Source organism: Dasypus novemcinctus, chromosome 26 (assembly GCF_030445035.2).
Source record: "Dasypus novemcinctus isolate mDasNov1 chromosome 26, mDasNov1.1.hap2, whole genome shotgun sequence".
NCBI lineage: Eukaryota > Metazoa > Chordata > Mammalia > Cingulata > Dasypodidae > Dasypus > Dasypus novemcinctus.
This window is the reverse complement of record NC_080698.1, coordinates 51,755,472-51,777,734: the sequence shown is the minus strand read 5'-3', so window position 1 is coordinate 51,777,734 and position 22,263 is coordinate 51,755,472. Positions and strand designations below refer to the sequence as shown.

At 52.7% G+C, this 22,263-nt stretch overlaps 1 protein-coding gene and 1 pseudogene across 1 annotated transcript; one reads left to right on the top strand and one right to left on the bottom strand.

Annotated features, from left to right (window-relative positions):
• Positions 1 to 6,429: 6,429 nt before the first annotated feature.
• Positions 6,430 to 8,504, bottom strand: TRH (thyrotropin releasing hormone). The gene is made up of 2 exons (XM_004482360.3): positions 8,291 to 8,504; positions 6,430 to 7,610 (listed from the first exon to the last, which is right to left on the bottom strand). The coding sequence occupies exons 1-2, from the start codon at positions 8,502 to 8,504 to the stop codon at positions 7,105 to 7,107; spliced, it is 720 nt and encodes a 239-aa protein (XP_004482417.1). The 3' UTR covers positions 6,430 to 7,104.
• A 6,767-nt stretch (positions 8,505 to 15,271) lies between these two features.
• Positions 15,272 to 16,015, top strand: LOC101445076 (archaemetzincin-2-like; annotated as a pseudogene).
• The last annotated feature ends 6,248 nt before the right edge of the window (positions 16,016 to 22,263 follow it).

Here is a 22,263-nt window from a genome sequence, read left to right as displayed (position 1 = left end):
TGCCCGCAGGCTCGCGCCCCCGTGTCCCGCGGCAGTAAGCTGGTTCCTCCCCGTGCCCGAAGCCCTCCCCCACCCCCGGGCCAGCGCTTCCTGGTCTCACCTCCAAGGAAACAACTTGCCTGCAAATCCTTGTCTTGGGGTCTGGTTCTGGGGGAGCCCAGCCCGTGACAGGTGTGATTGCAAACTGGCGTCATGGCAACGAAGGAGCCGTGTGTGGCTCCACATCCCAAAGACGATGTGACGTGGAAGGAGAAAATAGATTGGCGGTCGTGTGGGGCCGAGGTAGGAACAGGGATTGATTGCAAATGGGCCCAGGGATCTTTGGGGATATCTCAGAGGTTCCAAAATCGATTTCTAGGAGTTATCTAGGCAAATAGAATGCAGCACCGAAAGCAGAAACTGCTTAAGAATATTGAGTGGAGGAGGTGGATGTGGCTCGTGAGGCCTGGGTTGGATTCCCGGGGCCTCCTGGTGAAGGCACTGTGGCCTGTGCTGCCGCGGAGAGCTGATGGCAGACAGCAGGCGCAAATGACAAGAAGCGGGGAGAATAAATAAATGAAATCATATATACTTATATATGTATATGTACATATATATATAAAAGAATAATAAGTGGAAAGTGTTCACACGGCAGGACCGACATACAGCTTGTTATGTTGCCAGGTCCTCCCAGGTTGTCTGGAGCCAGAATCTGTCCATCCTGCTTAGCTGCGGCAGATGTGCTGATGGCCGAGGCTTGTCTTGTACCAGCTGTTGAATGTTTTGAATATTGCTCTTGGAAGGAGGCGCCGATAAAGTGGTTGGAAGGGCTTGGGCAGCAGACTTACAGAACCGACCTGCTAGGAAAGCCATGCACTCTGTCCACCTTCAGGGAAGGTGGAAAGTCAGGAGGCCAGCACTGGAAGTATTAAATTGCAGAACAAACTGCTTGGAATACTATCCAGCAATTAAAAGGGACAAACTACTGACATGTGCTATGTCTTGGATGAACTTAAAAAACGTGATGTTAACTGGAAGAAGCTAGACACCTGACACCAAATACTGGCTGACTCTATTTGTATGAGATGTCTAGAAAAGGTAAAATTTACAGGGACAAAGTAGCCTGGTGGTTGTCTCAGGTGGGAGGGTAGAAAGGGGATTAACTGTGACTGGGCCCCAGGATCTCTCGGAGGATATCAAAGTGTTCTAAAATTGAGTTATAGCAATGGCTGTACCGTTAGGTAAAGTTAGTAAAAATCAGTGAATTGTATACTTGAAACAGGGTACATTTCATGATATGTAAAATCTGCTCCAATCAAGTTGTTTAAAAAACAACACACTACTGCAGCTGTGAAACTGGCCAGAAAGCTGCTATTAGCAGCTGGCTCTAGATACCCCAAAAGCTGGGGCTTCGACGTTGGAGACCACTATAGAAACACTACATCACCATGGCTTTGCTTTCCAGCAGAAGTAGTCAAAGAAGCCTTCCAGGGAAGCGGACTTGGCCCAGTGGTTAGGGCATCCGTCTACCACATGGGAGAACTCCGGGCCTCCTTGACCCGTGTGGAGCTGGCCCATGCGCAGTGCTGATGCACGCAAGGAGTGCTGTGCCACGCAGGGATGTCCCCCGCATAGGAGAGCCCCACGCACAAGGAGTGCGCCCTGTAAGGAGAGCCGCCCAGCGCAAAAGAAAGTGCAGCCTGCCCAGGAATGGCACCGCCCACATGAAGAGCTGACACAACAAGATGACGCAACAAAAAGAGACACAGATTCCCGTGCTGATGACAACAACAGAAGGGGACAAAAGAACACGCAGCAAATAGACACAGAGAACAGACAACTGGGGCTGGGGGGGAGGGGGAGGAGAGATAAAAAAATAAAAAAATAAATCTTTAAAAAAAAAAAAAAAGAAGAAGGCTTCCATTGAGTATCACTTAGAGAACTTACTGTGCATCCAAAACTCTAGTTGGAAGGGAGCCTGGAGAACGTAATGGTGCTTCCCAACCTCCACGATACAGGCGCACTAGGAGGTTGTGGTGAGAAAAAGATGGCACTTGCACACAGCCTTACTTGGGTGATGCCTGAACAGGTTGCATGAGAAGGGAAGTCCCACCCAAAAGGAGACTTCCAGAAACAGCGGCACAAAGCCCCCTGCCCAGAAGGGGAGCAGGGCACAGGAAGCCCAGGAAGGCGGGGATGGGGGAAGGAGCTTGTCTGTCGAGGTGACGGCCCTCAGCAGCAGGGTGCCGAGCTCCCGGGGCTGAGAGCTGCAAAAGGCAGCAGTGGTTCGGGGTCTTCATAGCTACAGGTTTGTCTTATCTATGATAAGCAGATGTTGGGTGCGGTTTGGCAGGGTACGCAAAGCAGGCAGGCTCCAAATGGCTAACGGTATGCTTATTTGGCTCATCTTTAGAGCAATTAGATGTGGAAGAATTTTAGTTTGGCACCAGCAGGCTTTGGGCCAGTGGTCCTAGCCTGATGTGATGAAAAAAACATCATGGGAGCCACAGGGACCAATATACAGGGCCCATCTCTGACCCATTTATATAATAGCAGTAAAGTGGGGCAGGCTGATGGATAGGAGAAAAGAGGATTCCAGGCAGAAGGAATAACATGAACAAAGGTCCTGTGGTGTGTTCAGGAAGCTTAAAGGAGGCCAGCTGGGCAGGCCGCCATGGCTACGGTAGGGAGATGGGATTCTTTTTTTTTTTTTAGGTACTGGGACTGGGGATTGAACCCCAGACCTTGCATGTGGGACGCCAGTGCTCAACACTGAGCTACACTGACTACCCCCAGTTAGTGCTTTCATTTGTTTGCTTGTTTGTTCTTGTTTTTAGGAGATATTGGGGATCAAGCCCAGGACCTCGTACGTGGGAAGCAGGTGCTCAACTGCTTGAGCTACATCTACAACCTGGGAGCTCGGATTTTATCCCAGGTAAAATGGAAGCCACTGATGGGTTTTAAGTAAGGTGGGGTGGAAGTTATAATCAGATTTGAACTTCCAGAAGGTCCCTCTGGCTGCTGCTTTTAGAGTAGATTTGGGGAATAAGAGAAAACGTCAGGAAACCTGTGAGGAGGCCACTGCAGTTGTGACATGAGGGTTGATGGTGACCAGGATAAGGGGGACAGCAGAGGAGATGGAGGGAGATGGGGGGATTCGAGGCATATGTAGGAGTTAAACTCTACAGGACAGGACACGAATTGGATGTGGGTGATGGGGACAGGAAGGCAGAGAGAAAACACCCAGGTTCCGGGCTCATGAACTTAGAAAAGACACCATACTTCTCTCTTCATTTCCTCTTCTCTAAACTGGGGGTGACTGTCACGGGATAATTCATTCACTCAACATGTATTTGTAAAGTGCTTAGGATATGCCGGGCAGCAGACATAAAAGTGCTTTTCCCAATGTCTGGTCCCACAGTAGGTTCTCAGTAAAATGTTGACTTTTCTTTTAACCTTCAAAGCTCACCTCAAGTGTCCCTTCCTCCAGGGAGGCTTCCCTGATTCTGCCCCAACCCACAATGCTCTCTCACACTTCCAAGCTGTGGCAATCAGGGACCCTGTGTGGAGACTGGACTGAAGCAGGGAAAGGGGGAAGATTGAATGGGGCACAAGGCTGCTCCCCCGCAGGGCTAGGAGATGGGGAGGGGGAGGGAGGAGAGAATCCAAAATATGTCAGATTTCAAATGTAAGCACCTCCAAAAAGATATTATTTCTCACTCTTAGGCCTTATCAATGTTCTTTCCTTGTGCCCTAAATGTTTCCTTTTCATTTATCCTTGGACTTGGCTTGGAAGGCTTCCAGGAAGCCTCCTTTACCCATCCAGGCAGAGCTGCTCCTTCATCCATGCTCCCTTGTATTCTCCGCTTACCACAATCAACACTCCTAAGTTCTCATTTATTTGCAGGTCTGTCTCTGCACTGGATAGTGGGGTGGTGGCTTAAGGGCATCAGGTTAGAAAACTAAAATAGAAGGGACCCAAAGCTTTCAACACCATTCAACAAATATTCATTGAGTACCTGCTCCTTGCCAGCCCCTAATCTAGGTAGCAGTGATGAAGGCAGACAGATGGTAAAAGGCCTTACTGGGAAGGTGGGGAAGGATTCGAGTGGAGAGGCAAGTAAGGGTAAGGTATTTGTATCAGTCAGAACTGGCTACCTTTTGCTGCAGTAACAAAGAAACCCTGAAATCTCAGGCTTACCACAAGTTTATTTCTTGCTCCTGCAAAGTTTGATGTGGATTAGGAGGGACTCATCTTCATCTGGTAATGCCCGGGCCCAGAATCCCTTTACCATGTGGCCCTGCCATCTCAACACGTGACTTCCCAAGCCTCCATGGCAGGAAGAAAGAGGTGAAGGAGGCACTTCCACCCAGAAGAGAAGCCCTTCTGCTCACAGTCCATTGGCCAGGACTAGTCATGTAACTCCATCCTAGCTGCAAGAGAAGCTGGGAAATGTAGGGGAGCATATGCAGTGCCTGTGCTCCAGCATCCTGGGCTGAGCGAAAGGCATGTGTGTGAGAGGGGAAAGGGCCGGTGATTGGGAAGCAGCAAGTAGGTGCCTAGAGGATAAAGCCCCAGTGCCTGGCACATAGTAGAACTGAAATAAAGCTCCAGCGACTCTTTGTTTATTTGTCGTTGGAGATTGAAGCAAGGAGGGAACAAAAGGTTCCATGTTGAGTCCCTCCCAGTCCAGAAGTACTAGAGCCAAAAATGTCATTTACCAAGTGTCTCCTCTGTGCCAGACACCGTGGTGGGTGCTGAACATGTATCACTCCATCTAATCTAATCCTTAGAACACCTTGAGGGATGTGTGTGGGGAGGGAGATAGAGATTCTTGTGCCCATATTACAGATGAGAAGGTGGAGGCCCAAAGAGCTTTAGTCATCTGTCCAGGGCCGAAGCCCTTGTCCAGACCGTTTCCATCATGGCGCATGGTGCACCCCTTGTGGGCGGAAAGCAGAAAGCCTCGGGTGGCTTCTCACTCTTCAAGTGATCCCATTTCTCAGGAGGAAACAGCGCCTCTCACGCCAGATGAGTTGGCAAGCAGGAGAGGGTGGGTGGGTCCTTGCCAAGTGGCTTGACTCCCCACTCAGTTTCTTCGGGTGCGGATGGGAACACTCTGCCATTCCTAGCACTCTCCTGGGGACCCTAGGAGAAAGCGTCTGTCAGGGTTTACAGCCTGACAGAGGCTGATGTTGTCTCTGCTCAGCGGCCACCTTCAGAGGGTCCTGGGAGTGGACGGGACCCTGCCAGGACCCCCCTTGCCTCTGGGGGTGGCCGCAGGGTGTTTTAGAGCTTCCAGAAGAAGGCATCCCGGTGGTGTGGAAAGAAACCAGACACGGCTGGGTGGACATTTTGTGTGACTCGGGGCACAACCCTGGTCTGAAAACGAGGACATGTTTCTCATCCATAAAATGCTCGCTCTTTCAGAGGGTTCTCAGGCACGATAACGGAGTTGATGGGCACGAGTGAATCTTATCAACTCCAAGCCTCCCTCCCTCCCTGTCACTGCCCTGCTCCCTGCCCCATCTGAACTGTGAAGACCCCGAAGAGAGAGGCTGGGTCTTAACCATCTGTTCCTCTTTTCCCCCTTCCCCAAAGGTGACCAGAAGCTCTTTATAGAACAGCCCAAAGGCCTAATCTGTCCACCAAGCAGAAGTGGTCTAATTCAGACCCGAGGGCCTGCGGAAATTTTGAAATTTCTTTTAAGTCAGGGGTTGCAAACTGGCAATGAATGGGCCAAATTCAGCCCCAGACAAGGGACTTAACCAATGTTATGGTAATACTTAATAGGGATGCTGAAGGATTAAGTGAATTAATATTTGTAACATGCTTAGGACAACGACTGTCACATACTCAGTGCTGTATGTATTACTGTTGTTTAAGTCACACAATGTTTCTTAAACCTTTTGGACTCCAGTGTCTTTAGACAGCCTCTCCAGTTTGTCCCAGTTCCCACCGTACCCTCTTGTCCCGCAGCCTGCCCACCTCCCCACCCGGCCCCAGAAGGTCCATGGTTTGAGTCTCCTGACTGCAGTCTGGTCCTTTGTCCTCTTCATGCAGACTGTCCCCTCCCCCCACAGAACCAAAAGGAGTGCGGGCCTCAGCCAGACCAGCCCTGCCCGTCCCTCAAATCAGGCCGACCCCACGCAGGGCGCTGAGCTGGCCCCTCAGACCCCTGGCTCCGCCTCGGGCCAGGGTAAGCCCTTCCTCTTCTCCGGGCCTCGGTTTCCCCAGGGGTCCAATGGGCTCCAGAGTCCCTGTCCACCCCCCAAGCGTATTCTATAATGGGGGATGGTGAAGAGGTCGTTTCACCCCCCAGTGTTCCTGCTTCCCTCCTCAGCAGAACTGACAGCTACAGCCTTGTCCCCTTCCAGACATGCCTCTGGATGCCGGAAAGAGAAACCACACGCCAGCTGGGAGAGAACTGCAACCACGGGGCTCTGAGATGATGCAGGTGCATGTTTATTGTCTTCAGGATGGTTATCATTGACAAGGGGCAGGTGCCTAGAGGGTTACAGACCAGCCACCACTTCCAGGGCGATGTCTCAACATTCCTAACTACATCCACTTATTCCCGCAGCCGCCGCACTGTGCCACCGGTCGGCTCTCCTGCATGTGTCCCCAACCAGACACAGCTACTAAGGACACCCAAGGAGCAGAGACCCTGGGCCCTGGGGGTGGGGTTCATTAACACACGGCAAATGCAGTCAGGTGGGGAGCAGCGGATGGGAGCTGGAGTGGGGCATCACAGCTGTCACCCCACCGCAGCCCTCCCTGGCAGCTCACCCTGGAAGCACCCTACCCAGCTTTGGAGATGCCTTAGAAGACACAAAGGGCTGTCTTAGCCAGAGCTAAGGAAGGGGGAGGGGTCGGGGCGGAGGGTGGCAAGTGTCTCTGGGATCTGTTCCCTTGACAGCAATGCAGCGTGGGGTCACATGGGATTTTAACTCATAGGTGGGCTTTCTCGTGTCCCTGAAGGAAGGGGACAAGGGCCAGGGGCCCGGGCAGGCGCACATACAAGGGGCTCAGGTTTGTCATCAGGGCTCTGAGGAGGGGGGGCAGATGGGGCTAGGGCTCAGGACATTCTCAGACCCCAAGCTCGGCTTGACAAGGAACGGGGCTCACTCCTTCAGGGGCGCGCCAGTCCAGGCCGCCCGCCGCCCGGGGTGCTGCCGCTTCTCAGCTCCACGGCCCCGGCTCAGGTCATCCAGGAGCCCGAGCAGCAAGCCTGCTTGGCCGCAGGCTCCCTGGAGCCCACACGGGCCTCCCAGGGTCCTCTTGCCTGGGTGCTGGCGTTTCTCAGGCGCCACCTCTTCCTCCTCCTCCTCTTCATCCTCTTCCCAGCTCCTTTGGGCCTTGGGGTCGACCAGCCGTCTGCCTGGGTGCTGCCTCTTGGCAGCTGTGTACCCCAGCCAGGGGGACCGCCGGCCAGGGTGCTGCCGCTTCTGCTGGGACCCATCAGCTGACCACGAAGCCTCATCCTCCCGACGGCCAGGGTGCTGCCGCTTGTGGGGTCCCCCAGCTCCCCCTTCTTCTTCGTCCTCCTCTTCAGCGCCCTCTTCCGCCTCCTCCTCCCTTTTACCTGGATGCTGACGCTTGTCGAGCCAGCCAGGAAGGGTCTGGGGCTCTGCGAAAGGAAAGAGGCCAGCGAGGGACGTCGTGGGCCCCGCAACGGGCTTGGGGTCCCTCTGGGTGCCCACCCCAGCCTTCCTCCCTGTCGAGGCACGTTTCCAGCAGCACCCACCCAGAGTCGTAACTCTGCCCCTGCCTCTGGGGCCTCACAGATAACCACACACTCCCATAGAAGGTCAAAGGCATGGCCTCCAGGTTCCAATCCCAGCTCTGCCGCTTCCCAATTATGTGACTTTAAATAACTCGACCTCTCTGAGCCTCCATTTTCTCCCAGGTTTTTAGAAGAATCAAGCTGTGGTCTAACGGGTTTGAAGTGTTCGGAACAGTGCCGGGTATATAATAAGTGCCTTGTCAGTAGTAAGTAAAACTGTTACACACACAGGGACACGGTCACCCATGCACAGTCCTGCCCCGGGAAGGTCTGTTCTTTGCAGAACATTCCCTGGGTTGAAGAGGGAGAGGTATGGTACCCCCGCACGCCTCCCCCAGGTACGTCCACTCAGGACCCTGCGAGGGGGTGGCCAGTGGGGGCTGGATGGCCTCAGGCAAGTAGCTCCCCCCTCCCCAATCCCCTTCCACTCTGAAACCGGACCCATTCCCCCCCACCCCCGCCCCAAACGCCTCGCCGGGTCCCCAGCAGCCCCGGGGCCAGCCCCTCCCGCGCCCTCCGCTCACCTGTGTCGCGCTCGCCCTGGTCAGCTCGCAGGCGCTGGAGGTCTTCGCGGAGGAGGAGGAGGCGCTCTGCCTGGCGCAGAAGGTCGTCCAGACCGGGTCTCTCGACAGCGGTCACCACCTCCTGCTGGGCCGCCTCGGGCTGGGCGCGGCCGCCGGGGACAGCGGTCAGGGTCAGCGTCACAGCCAGGGCGAGCAGCCCCCGAGCGCGCGGCATCGCGGCGTCTGGGCTGGGAAGACAGAGCGGGAGCGGGAGCGCGCCGCGCCCCAGCGCAGCCCCCTCGGCGCCCCCTCTCCTCCCCCAGCGAGGCCCGCTGCCGGGGAAACGAGCCGGGCACCATGCCCCCTCCCTCCCGGGAGCGGGACCACCTGCCACCGTGCAGCGGGGGGGCTGCGGGGGGATTTGGATCACACCTGTCACTTGCAGGCGTCCTCGCCCGCAGCGGTGCCTGGGCGCGCCGACCCGCGCCGGGTGCTGCGCGCTGCGACCTAGGACACGCGGCGCCCCGCTGCCGGGCTTAGGCGGGTCTGGAAGGGCCAGTGCGCGGGGGGACAGACTCCCCGGGGATTTCAGCGCCGGGGCGCGACGGCCCGAACGTTCATGGCCACCTTCCAACGGCACCTTCCAGTGCCACCAGCGCCGACGTTCTCATTTCGAGGCTAAGTTCTCTTTCTAACGCTCAGACGCAGGCTCTACAGCGGGAATTCTCAGATGCTATTTCTAGAGCTAAGAGTCTATGGCTAACGCTGGGAATTTAATTCCAACGCTAAGGGTTTAATTTCAATGCTGATCGCAGCGCTAAGATTCTCTTTCTAGATTCAGATTCTAACGCTCAGGTTCGAATTCCGACGCCCCAAATTCTGTTTCTAACGTCAAGATTCAGAGGCTGATTCCCAGGCTCTGACGCCGACGCCCCGGAGGCTTCCGGCGCGGACCTCGAGCTGGGATGCGCCGGCGACCCTTCCCTTGGGCGCTTGGCGCGGGGCGCTCGGGCCGCTGCGCTGCGACAGCCCTGCGGGCGCGGGCCTGCCGTCGGGTCCCCGGGCGGCGCTGGCGGGAGACCCCCGGCGCGTCCAGGAGCAACGCCCGCACCTGTGCGGAGCCCGCACGCTGCCGGGAGCGCTCGGAGAAGGCAAAGCGGGGCCTGTCCCCGCGCCCAGCCGGCGCCGGCCCCGCGCTCCCGGTCCCCCCGAGGGGCGAGCGGAGAGGCTCCCACTCCCGTGCTCCCGGACGCCGCTGGCGGCGGAGGAGGCTTCGAGGCGGTTACCTGCCCGGCGCGGGCTCCGCGGGACGAGTCTGGAATCCTGGGGCTCGGGGTCCCGAGTTTCGAGGTCTGGGGTCCTCGGGTGCGCGGCTCGGGAGTCGGGGAGCGCTCGCAGGACCGGGGGCGCCGGCTGCCAGCTCCGCGGCGGGGCTGCCGCTTATAGCTGCGCGCGAGGCGGCGGCGCGGGTGAGGTCAGCGGGGAGGGTCCCCGCCGCCGGGAGGGGGCTGCTGACGGCAGCCGGCCCCCCGGGACCCCGCCTGCCGGCTCCGCCGGAAACCTGGGGCGGGGGCGGCGGGGGAGGCAGGGGCCAGCGAGGCGGCGTGAGCTGCAGGGTGGGGCGCGGGCGCGGGGTCGTTTCCGCACCCTGTTCCCGAGGATGTCTGTTCTGATGTCGAGAAAGCGCACTCGAGTAGGGCGCAAAAAGAGAGGCAGAGAGTGAGAGGACCACGCGTTTGGAAAGACACGCTGAAAAAAGTCGGAGATATACAAACCGAGACTGGGAGACAGGTAGATAGAGCGATACAGAGCGGACACACAGAAAGAGACAGACACCGAAAGAGAGAGTCAAGACACAGGGAGGTACAGAGAAGGTAGGGGACAAGCGGAACCTGACCTCTGACCTTGGCTGTGTCACCTTTGGCAAATGCTTCCCCCTCTCTGGGCCTCAATTTTTCATCTATGCAATAGTGGCGGGAGGGATAGTTTTCAGAATTTCAGCTTGTGGCCTGTGTGCTACAACCAGGCCACAGATGGTTTTGTTTGACTCCCATAATGTTTGGGGGGAAATCTAACTCACCAACATTTAAAAACCAGGAGAACTCAGGAAGAATTTGGATTTATGGCTTCTCTTGGAAATCTCTTGAAAAACGGTGGGCCTGCATTTCCTCTTGATGACAGCCAGCTGGAGCTGAACCTGACTTTTCCCGGTTACCACACTCCCCACTACTCCCTACTTGCTCCCAATATATTGCCCCTGTCACGGGGGAGGGACAGTGGAGTTTGCAATCCCTGGATCAGAGGTCGGTTGGGGTCCACCCCACCCAGGCAAGGGAAGGGAGAGGATGCAGGGAGGAGAAAAGCATGGAGGCCAAGAAGCTGGTCCCCTAATCAATTCCCAGTGTCCGAGCCTTCCTGTGATGCCTTGGGAGCACTCATGAGCTCGTCTACCCCTAAGCACGACCTCCATCTTAAAACCACTGTGTGCCAGGCTCCTTGTTCCGTCCTGGGGACACCGAAGTGAACCAGGTCTAGCCCCAGCACTTGAGTGCACAGACAGGGAGGGAAACAGACTTGGAACAGCCAAGGAATGGCATAGGGTGGTGCAGGCAGGGTGTGAGGTGCTAAGGCAGGGAACCCAGGGCCAGAGCTGCCAAACCGCCCAGAGGAGTCTGGGAGATTCACAGAGGGGCCGGGTGAGCCATAGCTTGAGGGATGAGGGGAGTAGCCAACTCAGAGGGAATAGCATTTTAGGCTGAGGGAACATCAGTGAAGATACCTCCTACCTCTGAACAGTCCTAACGTTATCCCATGTTCCCACACGAGATTTCTTCAGTCTAAAACTTAATTGAGCACCTACAGGGGACTACTTGAATCAGTTAACTGTATGCCTCAGGCCACGCTAGTGGTCTGAGAAGAAATTCCAAGGGTGGTTTTATAATTATTAGTCCTTCCCTTGGTAAAGCTCCCAGCTTGGCCTGGCACATCACATCTGCCATCTCATTGCACCCTCACATCAACGGACAAGACAAACAAGGTGGAAACTGTTAGTCCCATTTTGCAGACAGGGCCACGGAGGCCCGGGGAGGCAAGGTGGCCTGGAATGTCAGAGGTCAGGGGAGCTTTTCAATCACCAGCTAAAGCAGCCTCTCCGTTTTCAGATGAAGACAACTGCAGTCTAGAAGGATGGCCTGACCTGGGCTCCCCAACTCCCCAGCACAGTTGGCGCCACCAAGGTCAGTCGGCTGGCCGGGGCAGAAACTCCGGCCCTGGGCTCTGGGACTTGAAGAATTACCACGTTAGCTAAGACACTCAACCACTGAGGCAGGGAAGCATTAAATCAGACACACAACAGACCTATCTTTCATATACCCAATGAGGGGGCGTAAAGCAATACCTCTTCGAGTGACAACCTGGCGACCTCTATGAAAATTTAACGCATTGCCTACCATCTACCAGACAATTCTTTCCAGAATTCGTCCTACGGAGACTCACACCTGTGCCTGAGGACGTATACCCCAGTGCATTCAGCGCAGTGCAGCTTATAGAAGGCACAGCTGGAAACAACCTGCACGGCCCCCAGGAGGGGACTGCTTGAACCCATTAACTGGGGCCCTCTGAAGCCATGGGGTACAAACCAGGTTTTAAAAGAATGAGGCGAGTGGAGGTAGCTCAAGTGGTTGAGCACCTGCTTCCTATGTGCGAGGTCCTGGGTTCGATCCTTGACACCTCCTTAAAAAAGAGAAAGAGAGAGAGAGAGAATGAGGCATTTCCATATGCGCCATTGTGGAATAAGCCTAAGATACATTGCTAAGTGAAAGAGGCGAAGTTGAGAGCAATGCGTACATCACACTAACAATGTGTTCGGCACACTATATTTGTGGATGGGCCAAGAGAAGGACTGCTGTGCTCTTAGCCGACTCTCCTTAGGCAAGGGTGCACCAGTGTGGAGCAGAAGGGAACTGCAAAGCTGAAAAGTGCAGGACGGGGACAGGGAGAGGCTTGCTTTTCACTGCCGGCCCTTAGTACTCCTTTAGGACTCTTTTTTTTTTTTTTTTAACGCTAATACAACCAGCATTTTTTTTAGGCGGTTCGAGGGATTGAACCCAGGACCTTGTTATATGGGAAGCAGGTGCTCAACCACTTCAGCTACATCTGCTCCCCTCCCCCCCTTAGTACTCTTTGAATGTTTTCTCTTTGCAGTATTACCTCTCTACAAACACCACCACCACTACCACCACCGCCATAAAAAAATTCCCACCTGAGGTTCAAAATGGGTGATGAGCACAGACGGAGAGACAAGCCACTCTGGGGAGGGCGATGACTGGAACACTGTCCCCTGGTGAGACCATTCCTTGGTTTCTGTAACCAGGGATTCGAGTTGCTGCGTTTGGAGCCGGTAAGTGGAGGGGGGTTCCCAGGCAGCCCACGGGACCAGAGAGGATGGGACAGGCATCGGGTGTCATTGGCAAAGCCAGCTTCCCTCCCTTCCTCCCTCACTGAGTGCCTAGTTGACACTAGGGCCTGTTTGAGATGCTAGGGGTCAGGGGAACAAGTCAGGACCTTGCTTTCTCTCGCACGGAGCTGAGACCCAGTCATTTATTACGTTGCATATATTTTTCTGCATCATCTTTACCCCACTGATAACAACAAATGCACTTCATTCGCAGGACTACAGTTGCTTATCAGATTAATGGGGCTATGCCTTTGAAAATATTAATGAAATAATTTAATGGTGCATTTGTACACTATTTCCTGTTCCCAGTGCCACCCCACACCCCCAACACACACACACATCTCACAGGAGGTTTATTGAGTCCCATAGTGGGTTCTAATTTCCCTGCCTCCCCTGCGTTTCCCTGTCCCTCTCTCTTTAAGTCCCTCTGCTCTCCTTTCAGGATGTCCCACAGATATTTTAGAGTTTTTTTTTTTGAAGAGTTATTTATTTTTTATTTCTCTCCCCTTCCCCCCCCACCCCAGTTGTCTGCTTTCTGTGTCCATTCGCTGTGTGTTCTTCTGCGTCCACTTGTATTCTTGTGAGCAGCACTGAGAAACTGTGCCTCTTTTCTGTTGTTGTTGCATCATCTTGCTGCATCAGCTCTCCGTGTGTGCTGCGCCACTCCTGGGCAGGCTGCACTTTTTTCATGTGGGACAGCTCTCCTTATGGGGCGCACTCCTTGCTCATGGGGCTCCCCTATGCGGGGGACACCCCTGTGTGGCAGGGCACTCCTTGTACGCATCAGCACTGTGCATGGGCCAGCTCCACACGGGTCAGGAGTCCCTGGGTTTGAACCCTGGACCTCCCATATGGAAGGCGGACACTCTAGCAGTTGAGCCAAATCCACTTCCCTATTTTGGAGTTTTTATCAACCCCGAGCTGAGGAAGGGCCTAGAGAAGTCCTACCCAGCTTGCCTTTTAATTTTGTTCAATATTTTAGCTAAACTTTTAATGTTGAGATAATCATAGATTCACATGCAGTTGTAAGGAACAATACAATGAGGTTGTGTGCATTCTCCATCAGGGACCCTCCCCCCATGGTCACATCTTGAAAAACTATTGTGCAGTATCACAGCCAGGCTATTGACATGGATAAAATCCATGGGTCTTATTCAGATCGGCCCAGTGTTACTTGTACTCATTCGTGTATGATTGTGTAGTTAATATCATGCAACTTTATCACATGTGTAGGTTCATGTATCCACCACAGGGTGGTTTTTAAGTTACAGAAAACGGTAACTTTTACATACTCAATACTTCTCTTTGTATTTTGCTTTTGTGGTCAGAATACTGAAGGTCCTCTCTTGCCCAAAGTCATAAAAATCATCCGGGGAATTTTGGAAAAGGAGTTCATTTAGTGTCTGCCTGTTCTCCACAGAAACTCCTTCTGGAAATCGCTATAATCCATATTCCCCCTTATCCATTCCATCGAAGGGTTTTGGCCCAACTGAGCAGGGACTTCGTCGGTGCCTAAACCACTGGGAAATGTTCAGTTCTCATTTCAATCACTGATGCATTTCTTTCTTCAACAAATATTTCTGGTGCCTGTACCAGGTCCTGGGCATGGTTTCTAGACACTGGGAACATCAGAGGTCCACAGAAAGACCAGGTCGTAGAGCTGATCATCTAAGAGAGGAAACAGCCCTCAGACAAGAGGATTTCAGATAGAGACGGAGGGCGGCAGATGTGGTTAAGCGATTGGGCTCCTGTCTACCGCATAGGGGGTCTGGGGTTGGGTTCCCGGGGCCTCCTGGTGAAGGGGAAGCTGGCCTGTGCTGCAGAGAGCTGGCCTGCACCACAAAGAAATGATGCAACAGGATGACACAACAAAAAAGAGACACAGAGGAAAGACAATGAGAGACACAACAGACCAGGAAGCTGAGGTGGCTGAAGCGATCGAGTGCCTCTCTCCCATGTCAGAGGTCCCGGGATGGGTTCCCAGTGCCTCCGAAAGAGAAGACAGGAAGAGAAGACAAGCAGACACAGAAGAAGGCACAGCAAATGGACACAGAGAGCAGACAGCAAGCACAGGTGGCAAGGGGGGGAGATAAATAAAATAAATCTTTTTTTAAAAATAGAGATTAATGAGATGGAGGGAAAGTGCACACAAGGGAGTGACTCTCGGACTGGCTGCCTCAGAGAGGCAGTCAGGGAGATCGGATTGTCAAAAGGTGATGAGCTGGCCACCATGGGAGGAGGGGACATATAAGGGTGTGGGTGCACCCAGTCAGGCCGGCCCTTGTGCCGTAAAAGCTTCAAGGGGTGCCTCGTGGTGGAGCAGCTGGTGGACCATTGAGAGGGAAGGCTGGAAGCTCTGCACAGGAAGACGGTGTGAATGGAAGAGGCCTGTCATTAGGCAAATAATATGGCAATCGGAACAGACGCAAGGAACAGCTGTCATCTCAGGGACCCCGGGGCTCGTGACGCAGCTTGAGAACTTAGATTCCAGGGCCTGGCATTCAAGGCAGGAAGTCTTCCAGCCAGGCACCGATCTCTCTGGGCCCATGACGCTGCATTCGCCATCAGTTTGGACCACCTCCCATTGCGAGTCCACCCACCCCCAAGAGACTTTGAACCGTTTTTCCGTGATCCTGACAGAAGGACAACCTCTCCAGAGGAAAGCAGTGTTTGTATATAGTCCATCGGCTCTCTAGGGAACACTAGAATGATCATTGAAAGATATATTAGATGGTTCGAGGGTGACTGTACAGCATTTTCCCTGGACTTGACAGTAAAACTAGAAAACTCCTGTTACTGCAATCAAGTGTTCCTTTAGAGGCAATAATGGCATAGAAAACCTACAAATTCATGCAGGGAACATCCTGAAATTCTTAAAAAACAAGAGGAAACCTGGAAATGCATTCTGTGTTGTGGGGATAACCCCCCACAACACTGATCTTTGCCCAAGAGACTCCTGGACGTTAGCCTTTGGACCAGTCCCTTTGACAGATGATGGGGGGATGTTCAGCTTTGCCAAGTAGGGCAGTGATTTTTACAGCTCACGCTATGAAAGCCAAGTGAGAACATTCTGGAAAACCTCTTCAAGTGACTATTCAGCCTTTGTTATATTCCTGAAGCCACTAGCATTTTGCCGCTTCGGTCCTGTAAGGCTTTACCCCATGAGACGGGACACATTTGGTCGGTGACACTGCCAGTGGCTCCCATGCGCCTTCCCCAGGCCTTCTCACCCCCACTGCAGCTGGCCACGCGCCGGAGCCCCACAAATCGCCTTCTCCACGGAATACTGAACAGTCATCCAAAAGAAACAGCCCTCCTGCCCCGAGATGGCTTCCCCCTGCAAGAGAGAGAAAATAACAACCCAAACTGGCTTAAGCCAACTAAAGGCTCCCCTGGATAATGGTCCATGTAACAAAAAGTAATGAACAATTTGGGGCTAGCTCAGGCTAGCATGTCACTCAAGAGCGACGAGGTCTAGATGCTGCCAGGCAGAGTGTACCTCTGCCCGGGCTCAGGGCCAGGCCGCACGTCCAAGCTGACCGGGAGACGCTGCGAGCCCCTACGAGCCCCTACGAGCCCCAGTCCCCGCACCCCGCCGCGAGGTCTTACCTCGGTGCCGGGCAGCCAACTGCAGGTCCGTGGGGTCCAGGTTGTTTCTAAAGAGCACTCTTCCACCCAGCTGGAGGTTACTGCGCGGAGCTCGTGCTCAGGGAGGGTTCTGGGAGCTGCGGGGACTGCACTCGCCCACGGGTGGCATGGAGCTCGATGTCGCGGGGAGATTTCTGGGGAACGTTGTCCAATGCATTTAGCGGACATGGAGCATGTGCGCGCGTATATGGTACATGTGCACGTGTCTTTGCAGCTGCATGTTCAGCTTGCACGGAGGTGTGTGCCCTGTGTGTGCTCCTGCATGTGCAGGTGGGGGTCCATGTCTGTATGGGGGCACACGTGCACCCCCATGTGTGTCCTGCGTGTATGTGTGTGCACGTCTGCCTTGGTGGTACGCATATGCATGCCCTGTGTGTACATGTGCAGGGGTGTGTGGGTCTGTGCATGCATGTCTGCGCACAGGTATACATGTTAACATGTAGATGTGTGATGCATGAATCTGTGGGTGCATGACTCTTAGTTTGGGGCAAGGGCAAGTGGCCAAAGTCACCATCTGGTGAGGGAACGTGACGCTAGATCAGGGCTTCTTAACCAAGGGTCGGTGAGCTTGAATTGAAACTCAAAAAAAACATTACTCTTGTGGGGACGTGTTGGTACAGGTGTGCTATATTTATTAACTAATACACAGCATAGTGTGGACTTAGCCAGGGGTCTGAGGTTTTCACCTGACTGGCAAAGCGGTCCACGGAACAAAAAAGGTAAAGAACCCCAGCTCTAGATCTACTGTTCTATCCCTGAATAAGACATCCTCACTGCCCTCTTCGAGACGCTCCTGGTGGCTCTTCCATTCCCTGTTCCCTGCTAGCGAACCTGATAAATTACAGGTGTTGATACAACAGAGAGAACCTCCAGAAGGACAGAGCTGAGCTCTGAGAGGAGATGAGAATACTTGGGAGGGGCAACAGATGATCAGGGAGATGGAAACCAACTTCTGAGACCCCTGAACACAATTGCTCACATAATTCCCATGGCCCTACAAGGCTGGAATTCCTCTCCCTGTTAGGGAATACCAGGGCTCTGAGAAGGGAAGTGAAGTGACTTGCTCAAAGACATACAGCCAGGGAAAGAGAGGAATCCGGATTTGAACTCAGGTCTCTATCATTCCAAAGCTTTTCCCACTCTACCCCACTGGAAGGGGAGCACATACCTAGATGAAAATAGCTACTGTGTTAGGAAGCTGGTGAAGATGGGGGATTTCTTTTTCCTTTTGCAAAGTTCTCCTGGATGTTTTGGTTACATCTTCTCAGTAAATTAAGGGGAAAAAATTAATTAAACTATTCTGAAAGAAGAAACACCTGAAGCCATGCTTTAACCCAGAATCTGATGTCTCAAAACCCTACGATGGAGGACTGAGACTCTGCCTTTTGAAATATGAATCATGAAGCTTGTCTTGGGATCATCCCCAGAGGATATATTTTAATTCTGTTGAGCACGGAAGTGCTTTGGGCGAGCCGGGGTGGGGGCGGGAGGGTGGTAGAAGGCTTGCCGGGTGGGAGCAGACAGCCGCTGGTGGATCAGCCACCTCGTCATCCGCCAGGCCCGCCACAGATAACAGGACCCCACCCTCACCATCACTTCTGTTATTACAGAAGAAAAATGAAAACCACCTCCAAATTGCCTTAGCCATTAGGCATATTTATCTTGCTGTCAACCACAAGTGAGCTCCATCCCAATGTTCCTGGCTAATTAGAGCTTAGCTTCAGAACGCTTAGAGCCTGCACCCTGAATTTTGGAAGTAGGGAGCAAGTATTAACCTGCTATTGACAGTGGGCCATGAGACAGGGTGGCAACAGGTGAAAGAGGAGGGGTCTACCTGGTGCTGATGGAGACCTTTAAATTGGCTCAAAGACGTGCCCGCCGTCCATCCTGAGACGCCACATGCTCCTCTTCACTGCCCCACCAGAAACCACGTGTCCGTCTGGAGAGGACACTGTGGTGGTTTGACCACCTGTACCCACCCTTCGGCTTCTAGTAGAAGGACCCCTCTCTCCTTCTGGACAATTGCCATTCCCCACCAAGCTTGGGTGATAGAACTCACTCTCCACTGGGACTTAGACTTGCTTTTTTTTTTGACTTTTTATTTGCAGTCACTGACATAGAGCACAAACTTTCCCATTTTAAGCACATTTGAGTATACAATTCAGTATGAATTACATTCACAATATTGTGCTATCATCGCCAACATCTATTGCCCTCCTTTTTCATCTCCTCAAACAGGAACTACTCATCCTTTAAGCTATAAGTCTCTCTTCCGGCCCTGCCCTCCCAAGTCCACGGTAACCTATAAATCACCGTTTGTCTCTGTGAGGTTTAGTTCTTCTGAGTATCTCATATGAGAGATCATACAATATTGGTCTTTTGTGCCTTTTCACGCAACATGATGTCTTCAAGGTTCATCCACACAGCAGCATGCATCAGGACTTCATTCCTTTTTTATGTATATGTATTAATAGCACATTTTGTTTGTCCATTTGACCATTGATGGACACTTGGTTTGCTTCCACCTTTTGCCTACTGTGAATAATGCTGCTATGAACAAATATCTGTTCATGTCCCTGCTTTCAATTCTTTGGGGTGTACACCAAGAAGTAGGTTGCCAGGTGATATGGTAAGTCTATGTTCAATCTCCTGAGGAACTGCCAAGCTGATTTCCACAGTAGCAGCACCCTTCTACAGTGCTACCAGCAATAAGGGGTCCTGTTTCTCTGCATCCTCGCCAACATTCTTTTCCGTTTTTTAACTATGCCATCTTAGTGGGTGTGAAAGGGTATCTCCTTGCAGTTTGGGTTTGCGTTTCCCTGATAACCAATGACCGTGAGCATCGTTTCATGTGCTTGGGACTTAGATTCTTGAGTGGAGAGACTATGGGGAGGTATTCATTCCAGCAGCAGCAGCAGTACCAGGACAAGATGGTTTAGGAATCTTGGCTGCCTGGACCCTTGCCAGGCCTAATTTTGGCCTCCAGCCTCTAAATCCCCCTTTGCAGCTAAGTTTGCTAGAGCTGAGGTCTGTTGCTTGCAGTCCTGGCTGATATGGCTTCTTTCTCCATAATGGACCCCACAAGAGGCCAAGTCCAGGCCAAGTTCAGGCAATTATGGCAGGGAAGAGAGCTAGAGGTAGGGGGGAGGTTGGAGGAGGGATGCTGAGGCCTGGGAAGGGCCAGGGGATTATACAAGATCAATGAGTATCAAGGACAACAAGACAAGATTCCCATTCCAGGATCTAATGGGCACTAGGAAATTCCTCACATAACCCCAAATAATTCTCACAAGAAACTTGAAAGAAAATCTTTTTACTTCCTTTTATAGGGGCAACTATTATTTTTGCCTGCCCAGCCTCCGTTCCCTTTTGTTCTCATAGCAGGACTCCTGGTCTACGCGGGAGAATCACCCTCCCCTCCCTTCAGCCCTGTTGGTTTGTGCCAGGCGGCCACCATCTTGGGACCCATGTGACTCAGACCTGGCCAATCAGCACGAATCTCCCTGGGCAAAGCGACTGGTCCAAGGGCAGGTGCACGGGCAAGCGAGGCCAATGAGAGGCATACCTGAAATATTTGCTGAAACTATCTACAAAGGGGTGCTCTTTTTCTACTGGGGTTATGGGATGTAAGCCCAGAACTGCTGGGGACCATCTTTGCCTCTTGGGAAGTCTCTGCTTGTAAGTGAAACCACCACAAAGTTACTTGAACCAGCAGGAGGAAAGAACCTGGGCCCCCATGAGATCGTTTGCACACATCACTGGATTCCTCAGTGATAGGAGTGATAAATTCCCTTTTTGCTTAAGGCAATTTGGGTTGCCCTTTCTGATACTTACAACCTAATGGCTAACAGATGAAAATTGAAGAAGTGGCAGGAGGCAGGGCCAGGTCATAGCTCATCCCATGCCAGGGCAGTGACAAGGGGCCATGGCGGTGCCAAAGCAAGCTCCCAGGCCTCAGCCTCTGCCTCAAACTCTGAAGGCCTGTGTTCAAATTCCAGCTTTGCCACCAATTTTCTGAAATCTTAACACTTCTAGAATACGGTTTCCTCATTTGTAAAAGGAGGCTAATAATTAATACTTAACTACCTGATAATTTAAACAATTTCAGCCAGCACTAATTGGTTTCTGTGTGCTTGTCTTTAAGCAAAGTGTCTTCCATGCATTATAACTTTTAATCTTTGTAAAAACTGAATAATTTAAGTATTATAGTTATTTTCATTTTACAGATGGGATAGCTAAGACTCAGAGAGGCTGGGAAACTTGCCCCAGGTCACCAGATGGAAGGCCAAGTCTTTGACTCTTCACCACCATGTTACACAACCTCTCAGATGCTTAAAATGTAGTTGGTCGAGAGGGGGCAAGGTACAGGAAGGTTTGCCCTACCTGTTTGGCTCAACCTTCAGTGCCTCCTCCACCTTTCTGCATCTTACAATTCCACCTGAGAAGAGTCCTCATTGAAGAAGTAAGCCCGAGTCTGTAGGCAGATGAATGAGTCAAGGCCATTCCTATTGGCAGGGTCATAGGACTCAGCCTGGCTATGTGCACAACATCTAACCTGGACTACTGAAAAATAGGTCCTTTCCCCTGGTCTCATCCATGCATGGTTAATGGTGGCCAGAAAGCATTTCAGGAGAAGAATGCTTTAGGTGCTGGCGTGAATGAGTGGGGTGAATTTATTAATGAATAAGTTAGTGAGTGAGACAGGAGTAAACTGGTTCCTTGTCCTAGGGAGCTCACAGGACATCGGGGAGACAAGACTAAAACAACAGAAACAAATAGAGAACAATTATGTGCCAAGACACATAGCACTGAGGATAAGTCATGTGGGAGGGTGACATCTCTATGGACTGGAGATGCCCAATCATGCCTGGAGTATGAGACACAGCCAGTGGGGCCCTGAAGGGCAGGTAATATTGGAAAAGCTGGAGCAGGGGAGGGCACTCAGGACGAGGGCTGAGTGCAAGTAAAGGGGTGGGGCTGGCTAAGGGCAGGAGATTTGTTTCCTCCCTACTCACCTGGCCCTCACTGTTTCTTTCTTTTTTTTTTTTTTTAAAGATTTATTTTTTATTTATTTAATTCCCCTCCCCTCCCCCGGTTGTCTGTTTTCTGTGTCTTTTTTGCTGCGTCTTGTTTCTCTGTCCGCTTCTGTTGTCGTCAGCAGCACGGGAAGTGTGGGCGGCACCATTCCTGGGCAGGCTGCTCCCTCCTTCGCGCTGGGCAGCTCTCCTTATGGGTGCACTCTTTGCACGTGGGGCTCCCCTACGCGGGGGACACCCTTGTGTAGCAAGGCACTCCTTGCGCGCATCAGCAGTGCGCATGGGCCAGCTCCACACGGGTCAAGGGGGCCCGGGGCTTGAACCTCAGACCTCCCATGTGGTAGACGGATGCCCTAACCACTGGGCCAAAGTCCGTTTCCCTCACTGTTTCTAATGTCTCCATCAGCACTTGGCCATTAGTTGCTTGTGGGCTTGTATCTAGGGCACTGATATTGGGAAGGAGAAATCACAAGGAAATACTGCCCTTAACTCTGGCCAGAGCCATCCATCACAAGTATCCGGGGCTTGGCTGTGGCCAAAGGCCGAGGCTGGGCACATCTCCAGGGCTACTCTGGGGGCACAGCTGGCTACAGCAAATGGATTTTCCTTTATTGGTTTTGGGACCTAAGAGCAGTTCAGGACAGTCATGGATGATGCTCAGACAAGTGAGAGCTTCTGGGGAGGCAGGGGCAGAGCTACAGAAAGGACTCCAGAATTTCACAGAACTGGTTTCCATTCCTAGGTCCACTGCTACCTTGGCGTATGATTGTGAACAAGTCACTTCACCTCTCCGAGCCTCAGTCTCCTTGTCTGTGAAACAGGGATAGACTAGTGTGAGGATATGTGGAATGTGC